Genomic DNA, 19,115 nt, shown 5'->3' with positions numbered 1-19,115 from the left:
TGGTGTTTGAATAGTTTCCTGGTGTGACTGAGTTTGGTTGTCACTCATCTGAAGGTGAAAGATTATGCTCTGTTTTAGAGTTTAAGCCTTGATTTACACCGTCCTTTCATAATGTTTCATCACCGTCCAGCTTAGAGTGAGAACATAAAGCCGCTAAGTTTCACAGTCAATTCCCAGTCAGTCAATGAACATGTAGTTTTGAAACTGGAAATGATATACTTATAAGGCTCAAGATCCTGCACTTTTCACTCTGAAACTAATAAAAATAAGGATCATACGTTTTCTAGCAGCAAATCTGAGTTATTTTTAAATTTTAGAATTCACTCTCATTCCCTAAGTTAAAACTCATTAAGCTCCTTGAGCAAAGGCAAGAAAAATGAGGTGACTCAGAGGAAAAGCAGGTAAGTACATGATATAAAGGATCATAAAAATCACAGGCTTCATAGAAACCTTAGAAAGTCACATAATCCAGTAATTTTTCAGATTTACAACAAAGATATACTTGAACCATCGGGTTGTCACTGTAGCCGAAGAACTGGGGAGTGTCCCCTCACATCAGGGTTCACGTCACCATTATTGGGTCATGGCTGGCGTCTTGTGAGTGCATTGACCTTGACGGCACAGCTTCTGTTATCTTAGCAAATCTTAGAGACAATTTAAAAAAAAAACAGGTTTATTCCAGATTTTATGCTGACATTACAGGTGAATTCAGTAGTTCCTAAACTATCTTTAGTTGACCCACATTTCTACTTTTCTACTTCTCAAAATTCTGGCATTAGTCAATTTTCTTGGACCTATCCTTTTCTCATCTATAAGACTTTTGGACAACATACACTTGAATTGTTAGTGGTACTAAGTTATGTCTTAGGCACTCAAATTATAAAACCAAGAAGTCATTTGACATTTGGATGGAAGACCAGCCAGGGAAATTATGCTGAGGAAGCAAAGTGTCTGCAGCAAAGTGAAGGAAATTTATAAGTATTTCAGTGAAACTATAGGGGAAAAGAAATCCTAATAAGTTTCCAGTGAGCAAAGAAAGGTAAGATGGAAGTTAACTGCACAACATCCGTTAATTCTAATTTGAAGTGTATGGCATGCCTTTGACATTCACGTTATTGAAAAGCCCACTATAATTATTTTATTTTGCTTGAAGTAAACAAGAGGAGGTAGGGAGTGACCCTAGCGTCTCTTCTTTGCACACTTTCTTCATCCCACTGTATTTCTCATTTTTTTCCAGAAACAGTGTCCACTGCCTTAAAAATAAACAAAACTAGGGATATAGTTGATATCCATTTTTAAAGATTTAATGTGAATTTAATCAATGGGCCTTAGCTCTGTGGCATCAAAAGCTTTGTTCCTTGTTAAAGCAATTTCAAGTCCAGTCACCAGATCAGAGAAAGAACAGTTTTTCTCCTTGTAAGCACTGCCTTCCTACAGGTGCATCCCTGTGGACCAGACCATACTGGCCTTCTGCTTTGAATCAAGGCGGTGACCCATCTCCCCTGTGTCATGCTAATGTGCTTACAACAGTGCTGGGAGTGCTACTGGCTGCTTTGACCTCTCCAAAAGCCATCCCTGTGGACTTGAAGACTCCCATGCCCTCTCTACACATTCTTGCTAGACTTTTGAGTTGAGACGAGACCTGAAAGAGACCCTATCTCTTGTCTTCTATGATTAAGGAACTTGTTTCAGAGCCTGTCTCATTCTTGGCTGGCCTGGCATCTTGCTTATGGGTTGAGTAGGATACAGGGGCCTGAGATGATGAGGATATAGTGGCTGTAATATGTATGATGATAAGGCTAACATTGCTTGAGTGTTCACACTGTGCCAGGCACTTGGCTAAGCATTCCACATAAATCCTTTCAACCACCCACGAGAAAGAGGTGCTATTATTATCTCCATTTCAGAGATGGGGAAACTGAGACAGAGAGGTTGTCCCGTTTGTTGGGATATACGGCAAGTATGTTGAGGCACAGAGACTGGAACTCAGGCAGTCTAACATTAGAGACTGAACTCTCAACCACTACACTTATGAATGTGTTCTCTGGATGAACAATAACATGTTAAAAGAATTTGTTTTGACTTGAATTCTATTTACTCTAAGAGTCACTTATATTTGGAATAGAGTTGTCCCTGTAAAGGGGTGATTTAGCATTCTCTTCTCCCAGCTGATAATTCTTTGCATTCGTTACACGTGTCAGAACTTCGAGTTCTTCCATTTGACATTTTTTAAAATGCCCTAAGGGGGAAGAATAGGAAGCATTTTCTTTCCTCCTGTTTGTTGGCTTCCTTCTGGGAAAAGTCCAGAGGCTCACACCCCCATGGCCAGGGTCCATCTTCCAGAGTGACTCACTGCACAGCAGGACCCGGAATGCTGGTCCCACATGGGGACATCAGTTGGCTCCCTAAACCACCTGAACATGCTACTGAGAAACATTCTTTGTGTTTGTTTGTTTGTTTGTTTCGTTAAATCGCTCTGTGTTTGGGCTTTGTATGGCATTTCTCTGCTTCTCTGACTGCTCTGCAGTCAGGGTTATTAGTTCTTCATAATAACTTTTTTTTCCCAGAATCATTCAGTTTTGGTAAGACAATCATTAAAAAAAAACCCTCTTTTCTTTTTTTAGTTAGTAAGCAAAGACTACCTGTGCTGTTCATTCCCATTGTTTGTCGTCTGCAGCTGTGTTGTTACAGTCAGAGAGGAAAAGAATGAGGGGAGATACAGTACATCAGGAGGCATTTGATCCGGCCGTTTGCTCTAGGCAGCTGCCTCAGATCCTGTCCAGAAGGTTACAGAAGTTCAAAACTGATGTTTTTTTCATAGAAGCTTTAAAAATAAATGGAGTTTGAAAAGGAAAAGTCAAGTGATAAGTTAGGATGATTCATTGTGAGATTTTTGACCTTTTGGCTCACAATTCTTCCAAGGCAACTTAATAAGATGACCATTCTTATTTGTGCAATGGAAAACTAATTTCAGATGGATGCTTAGATAATGCTGCATAAATTATCCCTTCTGACACACTCTGCATACTTCTAAGCTCGCAAATGTTTATTTTCCTCGCTAATTATCAATGATCAATTACCAACATTTAACTTGCAATCTTTAGATGAATAGTAAAGATATTTAATTTGCATTCCAAGCAAATCTTAAAGATTTTCAAGTGATATTGGAAAGCTTTGGGGAGTTACTATAACATAGAAATTCATTCATCCACAAGTTCTCTGTTAATAAAGAATATATTTCTGAATAACAAATACACAGTATCTATTTTATTTTTCTAGTGATTTATGATGTTTTCCTGAAATATATTTTAAGTGACAAATGTGGAAGCATATGTGGAAGATAATTATCTGTATTTTTATAGTTTTAAATTGACTTAAGAAATGATAGTAACAACAACAAGAGGAAACTTTATCAGCTTAGCCCCTTTTTTCCACCTTTTCTAATATTTTTCACTCTTCTCTTTCCCTACCCAATTTTTGGCATATTTGAGGCTGGTAAACATGGAAGCCCTAACATCTGTTAAGAAAGGTTTGGTGGCTCTTGGCTGGGAAGGACATGGAGTGATGTAGTGTTTGTCCAGGGCAGAGGCTTCTCTGAAGTCTGGGGATCTGCCTCCCCAGATCAGTTCTGTGCATGGACATTCCAGGCCGACCACTGTGGGCAGTTCTTAGACAGTTACATGTACCCCAGGTTGCTCTGAGGTATCCATGGAGACCGGGTGGCTGCCTGTCCCCAAGGCTACCATCAAATCATAAAAATGATTGCTCTAAATTGGATACTTCTAAATTCAGATCATAGTGAACTATCTTTTGAGTCCCTAGAAGATTACAATCACCAATTTTATTATTTTCTTGATTATAAAATTAGTACATGCTCACTGTAGAATAAAATTAAATCATTAAAGAGATCCTCTATGATCCCCATCAATGTGCCTCCGCAATCCATCCCAAGAATTTCTGTTGACAATTTGGCGAAACTTCTAGATTTTTCTATGTATTTAAAAATGTATATATAAAGATATGTAATTATTACTTTTACAGAAATTATCATAATCTATTTATTTGAACAACTGGTTTTAAAAATAACTACTGTACCACAGAAACAAAGATTTGAGGAAAGATCAGCATTTGTTTTCAAGTTGCCATTTTATATTTCTCTGTCACAATCAAAGTAAAAGAGGGGTTTTCTTTTTGTAAACAGCTCTTAAGTTGCAAACCCAAAATGTGCAAATTTATTGGCAGATTGAGTTTTCAAGTTAAACTCCACATGCGTAAAGAAGTCTGGGTCTGTAGAGTGAAGCATCTTAAGTCCTGTGTAAACATTATGTGCTAATTGTAGTTTTTAAAGGGTTTGCCCCCCTACAAAGCCTACACATATTTGGTAATTGTTTCACTTTGTAGCAAAGATTCTTGCTCACTAACTCTGTGTTTTACCAGTGTACCTGGATGGAAGAAATGTTGTTTGCTGAAAATAAAACTTAGGGAGTTGGTGGTCATAATATGATAGTATTCACTTTGTAGCGAAGATTCTTGCTCACTAACTCTGTGTTTTACCAATGTACCTGGATGGAAGAAATATTGGTTGCTGAAAATAAAACTTAGGGAGTTGGTGGTCATGATATGGTAGTAAGATTCCTTAGAATGAAGGGCCATGCAGATATTATTGTGAAGATTTTATATCGGTCCTGTTATAAGATACAGTGTCTTGGCCTGGAAGTTAATGCTCTTTCCCCAGATCTGAGAAGGCTCCCACTGGCTTCTTTTTGGTGTAGTGCTCAAATATACTGCAAAGGGGAGAGCAAATGGGCACAGCCTTTCTAAAAAGCAGTTTACCAGTGTCTATCAAGGGCCTGAAAAATATTCATACTTTTGATCCAGTAGTTCTATTTCTAAAAATGTTGCTGAAGGAAATCATCTGAAATGTAGATAAACATTATTAATGAATACGATCAGTCCTGTGTTTTACTTAATGGCAAAATTTGGGCATAGCCTAAATGCCTAGTAACTGGAGACTTGTGAAGTAAATTCTCTAAATACTGTAAATGGTCATCTAGCCCTTTACAGTTACATTAATGAAACAAATTAATGACATGAGAAGTGTTTGTGATGTAATATTAAGGGGGAAAGTGGGATACAAAACTCTTTCTATACTATGATCTCAATCAACCATGGGAAATTTCTACACACACACTCCCAAATGGAAGGAAATATTCCAGAATATTAATACTGACCATCTTGGATAATCAGTGAATTTATAGATGACTTCTCTTTTCTTCTTTGTATTTCACTGCATCTTCTAAATTTTCTACAAAGAGAAAATTACTTTCTCAATCAGAAATAAGTTATGTAAAACAAGTGTATAGTATCTTTCTGGATTGATCTAAGCCATTCATATAATCTTTACATTCTCAAACTAAACATAGTAGTATTCATATACTACTCTTATAATGGTATATTTTAGTTTTAAAATATCGGCTTCATTTAGTTCAATATAATTGATAATGAGAATAAAGCTCAAGATTTGAGGGAAATATGTAGAATAGTTTGTGAAACAAAATTTTCTAATGAGGCCTACTCTAAAATACTTACTAGCTAAGAGCATGATCTGAGAGTTCAGCCACTTCCTTTAGTAAAGTAGAAGTGCATCTTAGCTTGCATAAGTACAAGTACACACTATGTACTTTTTTCTTCTTGGTCTGCTCTCTCTCCTTTACTTCCTCACCTTCTCCTGCAGCTTTCTTTAGGCCCTTCCTTTTTAATTGGGATGTAATTCACATACCATAAAAGTTACCATTTTAAAGTATACAAGTCAGTGGATTTTAGTATTTTCACAAGGTTTTACAACTGTCGCCATTATCTAATTCTGGAACATTTCATCACCCCCAAAAAGAAACCTCATACCCAATAGCAGTCACTCCCCATTCCTCCCTCTGCTTGATTCCTCCTTATTTGTTGATTTTCAAGGGCTCTTAAAATATTTGGGAGATTACCCACTTATCAGTAATACATGTTGCAAATATTTTCACATGCTGATTTCTTTATTGCCAGATTGTGGGGAAAGCTTTCTAACTCAAAAGAAAAGACTGATACATTACCAAAAAAAATTTGTTAGAGGAAAAACACCAAAGGCAAATGAAAATCTAGGGGAAAAATATTTACAACATGTATTACTGATAAAAGGGTAATCTCCCAAATATTTTAAGAGCCCTTGAAAAATCAAGGAATAAAAGACCACACACACATGCATACACGCGCACGCGTGCGCACACACACACACATTTAGAAAAATGGACAAAAACAATGAACAAATAATTTATAGGAAAAGATAAACAAATGGTCCTTCAATATATGAAAAGATGCTCAACTTCCTTACTAAGAGAAATGCAAGTGAAAATTACACTGAGACACCAATTCTCCATCAGTGGGCAGATATTCAACAGCTTGACGAGGCTGAGAGGAAAAGCCATGCTCAGATGTTGCTGCTGTAAGTACAGAATTGCACAGTGCCTACAGAGGGAAATTTGGCAAAATCTAGCAAAACCACATATTCATTTACACTTTGACCTAGAAATCCCCTTTCTAGGAATTTGCCCTGAAAAAGCACTCAACAAATATGAAACAACATATGCATGAGATTATTTACTGCAGTGTTCCCAATAATAGCAAAATAACATTTACAACCTAAACGCTCACCATAAGAGACTGGTGTATTAACTAGTACATCCATGCAATGGAGAACAGTAAAGCTGTTCAAAAACGAGGGATATTTCCAAAAAGTGATTTCTAGGAGCAAATTCCAGGATCTATTGTTAAGTGAAAAAAAAAAAAGCAAGGTGTAAAAGAGTCTATGTGCTTATTTTTACAGAGAAACACAGGAAGCATAAACCAGTAGTAATGAAAATGATTACCGCAGGATGTGGGTGAGGAAGAAGTGGAAGGGATAGAAATGAGTGAGGCTTTTAAAAAATATAATTTTGACTTTTGAAAAATGTAAAAGTTTTGCATATTAATAAAATTAAATTAAATCAAAACCCAGTAAATGTTTTGAAAACAAACAGAATGAAATGAACCTAGCTACAGTGTGTGTATTAAATTGGTAACATAAGGACACAGAATAAAGAATTCTAGCAACTTTTGAAGGAAGTACTCCCTGTATATGCTAAAATCGTTACAGAAAACTTGTTGAGAAATAGGATATTCGCATAGTCTTGAAGTATCACCCCACAAATTGCTTGTTAATTACAAAGGGGAAAAGGCATTTTTGCAATAGAGAATGCTGGCAGGCATCACCTTAACCAAGTAATCAAACCTCTGTTTTATTGTGGTAAAATATACATAACATAAAATTTACCATTTTAACTATTTTTAAGTGTACGGTTCAGTGGCACTAAGTACATTCATATTGTTGTGCAACCATCACCATTTTCCATTTTCAGAACTTTTTCATCTTCCCAAACTGAAACTCTGTACCCATTGAAGAAATCAAGCTTTGCATCATCCAGTAATGGCATAACCTTCTGTGTGTGCTGAGGAGAGGCGGTGGGACGTACACATCAACTCTGGGGTATTCTTGCCAACACGTTTAGCCTGAATCTAATAGTGAGGAAATAATCAGGCAACTCCAGAATGCCGGACATTCTACACGACACCTGGCTTGGCCTCCAGAAATATCAATGACATGAGAGGCTAAAAGTAAATAAACAAATACATAAATAAAAGGCAAGAGGATTGTTTTAGTTGAAAGGAAACTAAAGAGACATGACAACCAAACGCTATCAGAATCTTTGGTTGGATCCTGGGCTTTTTTTAAGAAACAGGTATAAAGGACATTTTTTGGGACAATTGGAGAAATTGGCGTATACACTGTATATTACATAAAATTTTTGTATCAATGTTAAATTTCTTGGATATGATGATGGAATTATGGTTACATGGGAGAATGTTTTCGTTCTTAGGGATGAAATGTCATGATATCTAATTTATTTTTAAATGCCTCCTCGAATAAATGAATAAATAGACCAATTATATTTACATATATATACAGAACGGGGAGAGAAAGAAAGGAATGTAGTAAAATAAAAAGTTGGGGATAAAGAAGGCAAAATAAAACCAAATAAGATGAAAATACTATATTATTAAAAGGACTGTAGGTGATTAATGTGATAGGTTTTATAAATATAGACATTTTCAGTTCATAGTTTATGCTTTTACTCATTTTACTCCTCGTATTTTAAACTAGATAAGCAAACTACGTAAGATATTTTCCTGAACTCTGTATTCCCTTTGGATCTTATGCTTTGGTGTAAGATTTACACAGGTCTTTAATTCAGCAGGTAAAATTGAAATTGAGTGTGTCTTCAGAATTACATTTTATGGAATTTGATTACATTCTTCCTTCAGAGCAAGAATCTAGCTGTAAGATTTCAGATCCTTAAATAAGACGTTATGGAAAGATTTTTCAAAAGCGTTTCTAATAGACTTCCCTCTATGCGTATTTAATAATACTGCTACTTCAGAGGGAACAGAGATGCACACAGAGTAGAAAAGAAATCAACATTTGGTCAACATGAGTGACTAGCATAGAACCTAGTATCTGAATCAACCTGAATCCTTATGTTATCCTGTATTAAAACATCTCTTTCAGGAGGTGAAATTGACTGTGTGGATAAGGATGGCAACACTCCTCTCCATGTGGCTGCAAGATACGGTCATGAGCTTTTGATTAACACCTTAATAACCAGCGGAGCTGACACAGCCAAGTAGGTTACTGCAAAAATATGGTGGAATAATTGCTACGTATGGGAATCCCGCCAAAGGGATTCTGCCATGCAGTGGATAGTTCCCATTTATCCAAGTTAAGGTGGACCTGTACCATTATGCCAAACACAGATTAAATTTGAACTAAATTAAGTGACTTTTAATGACAGTTGCAAGGAAGAACAAATTTTATTTTTCAGCTATAACAGAAAGAGACCTATTTCAATGGTTTTAATTAAGGAGACTTGAACTTTATTCCTAATTCTGCTCTCTAATATTCTTCTGTTCTTTCTGATATTCAATGTTAGTTAAGCAGGAAAAATAAAACATAATTGGGCAAATTCAGAATTTATTCAGGGTGCTTGCTCAGTTTTAATAATGTAATTATAGGGTACAATTGAGTAAATCTGCTGCATAGTGAAGGGGGACCTGACTTCATTTTACACTTCAATTCAACAAGAACACATAAACATCTGTATGAGTCTGTCACAGTGCTGGGTGCTATGGGAAATTTCACAAGTAAGTTACCTACCTGGTTGGTACCTTCTAGGAGCTCATAATTTTGTTGGAGGCCCAAGGCCCACTTAAGAGAAAGAACCATGCAAGATAGTACATAATAAAGTTCTAAATGAAACAGGTATTAAGTGGCAAAATGTTTTGTGTGGACCATATATGCTGTAGGGTGTAGGCAGGAGGGAGAGAGCTCAAAGGTGGCCAGAGTTTTCAGAAAAGCCTTCAAGGAGCAGGTGAGTTTTAGGTGGACTTTGAAGGATGAGAATTACTTGAGTAGAGCAGAGGGTGACAGACATCCCAAGCAGTCAGGAAAGCAGGAACAAAGGATGAAAAGAGTACCATTCCGGGAAAAGTTTGGCCTGACAGAGCAGACAGGGTGTGATGGGGCCGTGCTTGTCCAGAGGCAGTATCATGTCGTGGGTTGGGAGCCCAGGCTTTTGTGGGCATCCCCTGGGTTCCAATCCAAGCTACCTTGCTTGTGAGCTGTGTGACCTTGAGCCTGTTGCTCAAGCTCTCTGTGCTTTGGTTTCCTCATCTGAAAAATGCGAGTAAAAATAGTACTTACTCATAGGTTCGTTATGAGGATTAAAGGACTTAATTCCCTGTAAAGCTGTCTCGTCTAGGTTAAGATCTACATGAGTATGAGTTGTATAAATACATCTGCTAAGGTTATTAAACAAGGTAATCCATGTTAACAGCTCTTTGAACAGTGCCTAGAACATAGTAAGCTATCAATAAATGTTAACTATTATTTTGTTACTTAATAATATGTAGTAGAACCAAATTAAAGAGTTAAAAGCCTGAATAAAGAGTTTAGCCTTGATCACAGAGACTATGGGTAACAATACGTAAATTTTCAGGGGAAGAACAATATGAGGGCAGTGTAATATTAGAAATTCTATTTTATTTGCCAAGTGTTGTGCAACAGAATTGAAAATCTTGCTTGAGAATAAGCCTAAATTTAGATGGTCCAGGGAAGGCGTGATGGGTTGCAGTCACCTTCTGGGCGCACAGTCTAGCGGTGGAGATAAGAGCCAGAGCAGATGACTGCAGAGTTTTGAGGTCTGTTATGATGAGGTTTGGGCCAGGCTGTGGGAACAGTCAGGGAAACACTGGCTCTCTGGGTTCCGCAAATTAGGTGACAGTTCAGCAAAAGGAAGGAAGGAGTTTGACAGGTGGACAGAAGGTGTGAGGTAAAAAGATAGAGGGGGAAGCAAGGAAGGACATTCCAGGAAGAGGAAACAGTATTTACAAAGGCACGACCACGTGAACGTGTTGAAAGCAGGTTCCTAAGGCTTGATTATCTGATGTGGGAGGGGAGGGGAATGCAACGAGGTGGGAAGGCAGGAAGGGCCACATCTTGAAGGACCTTGTGTGTCCTCTAAGGAGTTGGACTCCATTCTGAGGCATTGGGAAGCTGTTAAAGAATTATAAGTGTGTGTAGGGTAGGTTCTGTCTAATGATCCCATTTGCGTGTAAGAGAGATCGCTCTGATAGCAGTCCAGACGTATTGGAGGTGGTCCAGACTACAGACACTGGGCAGCCTTTTGCAAATGTCCAGGGAAGCAAAGATGAGGGCCCGGGCTGGGACAAGGCTGAGGGCGGACAGAGGAGGGGGATGCAGACTAAGAGTAAGAGCAGTGGGGGGTCTCCTTTCAGAAGAGAAAGGAATGGGTTCAAGGCAAAGGATCTTTTTGACAGGGACGTTGCAAGGTGAAAAAGGAGGGCTCAGCTTTGTGGAAAGAGCACTGTGTGAGGATTCAGGAGCCTGGTACCAGATTCTGGAGTTCCCAACCGGATCGTGGCTACCCAAAGCCGGAGATCCTAAGCGCTCAGTGTTCATTCAGCAGAAGTAGAATGTCTAGGCACAGACCAACCTCACCTGTGATGTGTTAATATTTCCAGTGGTATTTTTCTTTCAGCTCTGGGTAACTTGGGGAGTTTTAGCCAACCATGAATTTCTGATTTTCTTTCAGATTTGAATCTATTTGAAGGATATTTGAAGGATAAACTGGACCCAGTACTTACTTAAAATTTCCAAAAAAACATGTTTAACTCAATAAGCGCAAATCTTATTTCCTTGTAATTATTTTGCTTTCAGTTTATGCAAACACACACCATGTGGCAAAAGTGCCTTAGAAATGGCATTGTTGTTCAAGTAGCCTTTCCTTTCACTGGCTGTGCTGTGTCCTGGGGACCCGAGGAAGGAAACACTGTCCCAGCCTCAAAGAGCCATGTCCTACTTTCTTTTGTCACAACGTATCTGGGGATAAGAATGCTCCCTTCAGTAACGGTTCATTAGGCAGCAACCGTGTGTGTGTGTGTGTGTGTGTGTGTGTGTGTGTGTGTATAGTGTATGGAGGGGGGAGTCACCTAAGGAAAAAATATCAAAATGAGGGGGAGGAGAGTTGGAGAAGATTAACTTTGCTACAAAACCCACAGAAAATCACTGTTCTCTGGACTCCTTGTAGATCCGTGTAGGGTAGCTTATTAAAGAGGAGGAAAGCAGGCCTTTCCTTCTATAAATCAGTAAACCAACAAATAGCATTTATGAAAATAACCTATCTTCATTCATAAACAATATAGCCAAATGTATTTTAAAAAATCTCTATATGACAAGTTTTACGGTCATTACTTTCTTATGAATTTATTTGAATCTTATTCTCAGGCCTTAATGAATGTTCTGTGTTATTCTTTTTGTTTCTCTGAACTTTAAGTCAGAGAACTTTCTGCACTTGACTCAGTGCTCGTGCCACTTTACATGGTGTCAAGCCCTTTGGTGTTTCTTCTTTAATGTTTTTAGGATCGGGGCCCTTGTGTCTAGGATTTTCATCTGTCTTCCACCTTACCAGTTATGCTCTCACTTCTTATTCAGCCTCAGCTGCAGCAGAATCAGGGTATTGCAGTAATGCAGGCCACTGGTTCTGACATTCATTCATTCCCTAGATGTTGAAGGCCTGTTAAGTGTCACCCACTGTGTCAAGTTCTGGGGTTACAGAGGCCCATGCCCTCAAGGAATTTATAATCGATCGGGGGCAAGAATTAAACAAGCAATTTCGATCGTGCTTGCCAAATGTGATACCAGAACAATTGCCGGGTGCCACCAGGATACAGGAGAACATATCTGGGACACAGCAGGGCCAGGGGGACTTCCAGGAAGAGTGACGGTTGATGGAGACTGCAGGACAGATAGCGAGGAGTTAGGTCATGGTTTTGAGTCTTGCAGATCCCAAGTTTAGACTTAAATTATTTTTATTATAGTGTTACTTGAATATGTATAAACCTAAGACTACATAGAAACTCCTTAGGCTTTTGACTCTAATGTATCAATAAATCCAAAAACATTACAAAATACCTACAAACAACTTTCATGCTAACTGCACAGGTTAACAATAGCAGAAAACATTCGTGAGGGCTTACCCATGGTAGGCACCACTCTGAGGGGTTACACTGAACTGTCATGACACCACCATGGGGTAAGTGCTGTGATTATCGCCGTCTTATAGGTGAAGGAAATGAGGCATAGAGAGGTTCAGTTACCTGTCCAAGGTCACAGAGCTAGTGAGGGGTGGAAATGGGACTCCATCCTCGGCCATCTGGATCTGGAGCCTCAGCTCCTGAGCACGAGGCTTGCTGCCTCTCTATGGAATGGATGATGTGATAGTCCATATTTTGCCAAGATTAAATCCCCATTGGCATGGGGTGATGGTCCTGGTGGCTAAGGTGCTGACTCTTGGAGTTCAGTTCACACTGCGGGAGTGGAGGTTTTGCAGTGGCTTAAACAAAGTGGTGGGACAGTGGACTTGTCACACAGCACAAAAGCCTTTATTCAAACTACTGCCAAGTTTTGTGCATGCAGAAGGCTCAGTGTATTGCATTCATTGGCCCCCCCCCAGGCTCAGACATCATTCGTCTGTAAGACCACCTTTATTCTTTCCTCATTGGCCCCTGCCAGTTAAAGTAGTACACAGCACCCATGTGATCCTAAGGACAAACACAGGCTCTGCAATTTGGCAGAGGTACGTAGTGATGAGGTGGTCGTTCAGATGAACCAAAATATGCTTTTATGCCAGTTGTTTTAGATTATCAACAAAGGAAAGACAATTTAAAAATTATCACAGAGATCTCTTGAAGCCCAAAGATATTTCAGCAACCCCCAGAGATGCACTAGTTTGACAAAGGCTGCGAGGAGCAGGGGAGAAAGATACAAAAGTTTCAGGTGGAGGGACCTGCATGTGCAAAAGCTGGGGGCAGGACGGAGCCTGGCTCGTCCAGGAAGAATGGACAGAAGTTCACCAAGATTGTAGAATACACATAGGTTAAGCAACAGCCAGGTCCAGAAGCTGCGTTAATGTTTGGGCTTGATTCAAAAGGAACCCCTGAAAATCTCTGTAGGTTGCAAAGTGCAAGGACCAGGCCTTGTTGTTGTCAGTTACACCTAAATACCTATAATTTAGGGGTGCATGATAAACACTTGGAATGACATAGATAAAATTAATAAGAAATTGATTCTTTGATTTGGGTTGATCAATCTGGTAAGAGTTATAAAATCATTTGATGATCAAAAATCATCAAATTTTTTTTCTTGCCCACTCAGTGGGCAAAAACAAACCCATCCCCCGTCCCATAGGAGAGCTGTGAGATCAGGATTGTCAAGGATTTGGAAGCGTAGAAAGATATCAGAAATGCTAGCTGGTCACAATTCATCTTGGCTTTTAAGGAATCACATATTTGATTTTAAGGAAGCACAACCTGATTACAACTTCAAAACTCACAGGCTGCCGATTACTGGACTAAGCTAATGATAATCGCAAGGACAATAATAATACTAACACGTATGGTAAAGGCTCACCATGGGCTAGACCCATGAATTTAGAATTTAGCACTTTGTGTGCATTATCTCAGTTAGTCCTTACAATTGCTCTCTAAGATCAATGCTCTTATTATCTTTATTTTCTGGATGAGGGAATCATTATGTAGTTGCAGAAGATCAAATAGCTAACAAGTGGCAAAACTGGACTCAGAGCCAAAGTTTCTGACCCCATCACCTTAACCACAGTGTTCTTTACCATATGGCCTAAGGGAGGCTCTAGAAAAGACTGGGTGTGAAGGGGCAGCCATGTCTCTCTGGTGCCAAGGGGAAAGCTTGAAAGAACTGATATTGTAATGGTGCAGATGCCCTTTGCTCACCTCGGATAGCTCTCTACAATTTATTCTGATCTAATTTATTCTGAAATAACTGGGTAGGAGGCGCCAGCTAACAGCTAAATTAGAAATAGCTAATACAAATGTGTTCCATTAATTTTATGACTGGTCAAATAAATGTAGCAATTTAACTGGAATTGGTCTCTTCTCTCCTGTAATTTATTCATTGTTAAGTTTAGGGTCGTCTGACATCTTTATTTCTTGATCTCCCTTGATGTGTACCTGACAAAGTAAGGGTGGTCCTTCTTATTGGCCTGAGACAGCCAAACCGTAATATTCCTGCTAATGGTTTTATGACTTTTCCTTTATAAGTAGTCTTATTTTATAACAATAAAGGAGTAATTTTTTTTTGAAATGCATGAATCATTTCTGAATTGATTCAGAGATTCTGAATTCTACCTTTATTTTCTTTCCAATCTTGGCCTGATATTTAGTCTTCCTATTTGAACCATAGCATCATATCCAAGTTCAAATGCCAATAGTACTTGAATCTAAATTAATATGTTTTTGAAACCTACACTGAGGTAGTGACTTTTTATTAACTATGGAATAAAAAATATATATCAAACAGAATTTTTGCTAGACCTTTTAGAGTAGTTCTTCCTCCCTTATCTTCTCAAGTTTATAAGTAACAGAGAATAAAACAAAATAATTAGCTAATGTAGAGTGTGATGAACTATCTAAAGATGGTGGTGTTAGGGTGGTAAGGCTGATGAGAAGAATTGATGATGAAGTTTATGGAATATGTTACAATACTGTTACTGTTATACTATCACTTATACTTTTTGTGTTTTTCCTAATTGGGTTCTTATAGAGTTTGATGCTATTTTCTCTAATTCATTTGCTTGGATCATTTTATATAAAGATATAGATTTTATGTATCTTTATAAAATTTATATTATATACTGTGTATATATACGTATATGTGTATATATGTATGTATATATATAATATATAAGTAATATATATTATATATAAATTTTTAATATATTAATATTTTTGTATAGTATATATTTGTGTATAGATATGTGTGTGTGTATATATATGTGTGTGTGTATATATATGTGTGTGTATTTATGTGTGTGTGTGTATATATATATATATATATATATATATATATATATATATATATATATATAAAGAATGAATGAAGAAGCCTCAAATAAATCTTGAGAAATCTAATCCTTGCTTTCAGGCATGTTCTTTCAGAAACTTAAAACTATCCTGGAAAATATTCTATCTATTTTCCTCTTGCAAATATTCAGAGACATTTAATCATATATTTTCGCCTTAGCCTCCCAAAACAAATATAATGGTAGGTAAAATCCCCTTAGCTTAAAGTTCCATTTAGTAAGGAGCTTTTAAAACATGTCATACATTTAAAAAATTGCTGTTTCCCTCACATCAAGAAAGAACAATGTAAATAGCAGCATAAATAGAAAAGCTCCTCTCCCATTCCCCAACTCCCTCTTCCTTTTCATGAGCATCAAGGTTGTCACTGATGCAATTGCTTTTCAGAATTGTTTTTGTAAATGATGAGAGAGGCAATTACAAGCAGTTCTCCTCCGCACGACACTGCCCGGAAGACGGGCAAATTGCGTCTCTTGATGGATGCCAGCTATTATATACACTGGGTTGGAAATCTCCATGTAGGGAAAGGAAAACGAGCAGAGGGAAGACTAAGCAAATACACCAATAAATAGGAAGAAGTTTTCATGGAATGAGAGAGGTGGTTAATTGCTGGCAGACTCCGATTTTGCAGAACACCGAATACTGTGAAATATCTGTCCATATGTGTGTGCTTTCACAATCACACGCATCATAATACCTTTTGAGATAGCAAACAAAATTCGTGTATCTGAAGCTTAACAAATTCAAATCATATGTGTTTTTTTATGAAGCATAGAATCTGAAAACGGGCCGCTTTGTGTTGGAGAAGGAACTTGCGTAATTAATCTGCAGGTATGAATATACATACTTGCTTGTGTTATGCAGAGGATTTACAAAATCGGAAATATATTATTTGAATATAATGAGGTGTTATGAAAAGTGATCACTAACATTATACATGCTTAAAAGTACACAGGAGCCTCCCGATGATGCTGTTTGTTGTGAACTACAACTCAGCATACGGCTTTGGGCCCTTGTTCCAGGAGAGGTGTTGGGCAAGAGGAGGGGGATTTAATTCTGAAGGCAAAAAGCACTACCATCAGAAGGCTGCCTTCCCTTAAGGGTTCATGCTGGGGACTGTGTTATGGTGGCAGATCACTCTAAAAAGTCCTTTTCTAGATTCTTTCTCTAATACTGTTAAGGGAAATATATTAGATTTCTGAAATGTATGCAAGATAATGGTTATTTCTCCTAACTGCGTTTTTGTGACTGGTATCCTGGTATGGGTTAATGTGCAACATAAAAGTCTATTAGGAAGATGAGTTTCACCTGCAAAAGGTAAACATTAGCTTTTATTCTCATCCAAAATTTTATTTTCAATAATATAGCCATTATTAACTCTTGGCAAAGTGCTTGGCACATAATAGGTTAATAATAAATATTTATCAATTCAAGGAATGAGGTTGCTGTTCAAAGTGGAGAGTTTGTCTTGTTATCTCTAGCGCTTAGCGTAGTATCAGATGCTTAGACAAGTGTTGACTAGATGAATGAATGAGACATAAAATTGATAAGCTGAAAGAAAAAAGAAAGGGAAATTAATTTTAACTATCAAGAGTCACGGTTTGTGTGAAACATTTTCTTAAAAATATACATTCTTATTGTTATGGGATTTAAATTCTGGTTTAGGTTGAGGATTTTATTATTTTAAGATGGAAAATGATTGCATAATTATTTCTTGAGTGGAAGAATTACCAAATTATTTCAGCCGAGAGTCCCTAAGTGAGGAGTCGCAGATTTAATTTTCATCCGAGAACTTCTAGACAGGTAATTGTCCTTCGGCCTGTGTCTTGAGATCTGTTTCTGTGAGCTGCTCTGTTTCTTTTTCCTCCTCAGGTGTGGAATCCATAGCATGTTCCCCTTGCATTTAGCCGCCCTAAACGCTCACTCTGACTGCTGCAGAAAGTTGTTATCAGCCGGTAAGTAACTCCACACCACAGAGGAGGCTTCATGTGTCCTGTAAAGGAGCCACTTGGCTCCCGGTGTCTGGTCAGCGTGAGTGGCTGCCTGTGCTTCCTGTCTTCCGTTACCTGACTTGGCGGGATGAGTTGTGTCCACAGCTAACTGCGTGTGACAGCTCCCAGCAGTCCTTGCTGTCGAAGCTGTTTGACTGTCAGTTTCCCGTCCCGGAATGAGAGTCTGGTCTGCTTTTCATGTTAAAGCTTGGGAGATGCAGAGTGAGAGACAGGCAGGGATGGCCATGGCTCGCAGGAAGTTTGTCAGAGGAGGGAACATCTTTGAGGCTTAAAATGGTGGCTTAACATTTAATATTTTTAACAAAGGAAGAAGGCCCAATCCCCCACATTCCAATGGTAGAAAATGTCATGTTGCCTTCCTATTCTGTGGGCTCTGAAAAATCACTACGTTGATCCCCTCCAACTAGGTTTCATTTTTATTTTTGTTTTTTGGTGAGGAAGATTAGCCCTGAGCTAATCTCTGTTGCCAATCCTCCTCTTTTTGCTGAGGAAGATTGGCCCTGGGCTAACATCCGTGCCCATCTTCCTCTACTTTATATGTGGGACGCATGCCACAGCACAGCTTGATAAGCAGTGCATAGGTCTGTGCCCAGGATCTGAACCTGTGAACCCCGGGCCGCTGAAGCAGACTGTGCAAACTTAACCACTATGCCACCAGGCCGGCCCCTCATTTTTATTTTTTTAATGCAGGCCTATTTGAAACCAAGAAATTCTTTCTGATTTGGAGCTTTGTTAATCTTTCTTATCACTGCTTCTGCCAACCGCCGTGTGTTAACAAGTTCCTGGCTTTCAAAGGTGATAGAGGTCTGCAAGGCAAAGATTGTTTATGAATTAATTCAACAGATATTCCAGAGGCATTCTTTTTCCTTTAAGTACTTTACCTATGGTTGATTCTGCTTTCACTGCTTTTGGCATGTTTAAAAATAATCCCTGCATGGAAGCATGTTTCCCAAATCTTATACCAACTGAAAGCTAATAACACACTTAAGAAAACACCTATTCCGGCATGTTAAGATTCCTCCTTTGCCTTCCACATTTTCTCCATGTGTTCTGTCTGCCTGTCTATTGCCCTACTTATCTCAAATTGGTTTCATAAATTTCTATCCTGGGATTGAAATATGGGGCTGTGGTTCACCCAGGGCTGAATGTGAAAATAAATTCTTCTTGACTTCACGGTTCTTCCTATAAAATTGCCAAGCTTGAGCAGTTACCATTCGTTTCCATGACAACCTCTTTCTGACTACAATTGCTTGCGTTCTGGTTTTTCTACTAACTGATTTTTCTGTCTCTGCAATGTTTCTTGTGGTTTAACTAGGACAAAAGTATAGCATAGTATCCTTGTTTAGTAATGAGCACGTGCTGTCTGCAGGCTTTGACATAGACACCCCAGATAAATTTGGACGAACGTGCCTTCATGCTGCTGCTGCAGGAGGGTGAGTAGGTAGAATTTCATGACTTAATTACTAATTCCTCTTAATTGATTCAAGTTGTCTGTAA

The 19,115-nt window shown here is 38.3% G+C and overlaps 1 protein-coding gene across 2 annotated transcripts in view; it reads left to right on the top strand.

Moving 5' to 3' along the window:
- ANKRD44 (ankyrin repeat domain 44) overlaps positions 1 to 19,115 on the top strand; it is a 295,892-nt gene that overhangs the window by 186,961 nt on the left and 89,816 nt on the right. For both annotated transcript variants that reach the window (XM_087435544.1, XM_087435543.1), the window contains exons 10-12: positions 8,645 to 8,759; positions 17,479 to 17,561; positions 18,988 to 19,051. In XM_087435544.1, coding sequence (XP_087291670.1) covers positions 8,645 to 8,759; positions 17,479 to 17,561; positions 18,988 to 19,051 — 262 coding nt within the window. The remainder of the gene's footprint in view (positions 1 to 8,644; positions 8,760 to 17,478; positions 17,562 to 18,987; positions 19,052 to 19,115) is intronic.

This window comes from Ceratotherium simum, chromosome 9 (assembly GCF_057802395.1).
Source record: "Ceratotherium simum simum isolate JZ-2026a chromosome 9, ASM5780239v1, whole genome shotgun sequence".
Lineage (NCBI taxonomy): Eukaryota > Metazoa > Chordata > Mammalia > Perissodactyla > Rhinocerotidae > Ceratotherium > Ceratotherium simum.
The sequence above is the reverse complement of the archived record's forward strand: the minus strand, read 5'-3'. Positions and strand labels throughout refer to the sequence as shown.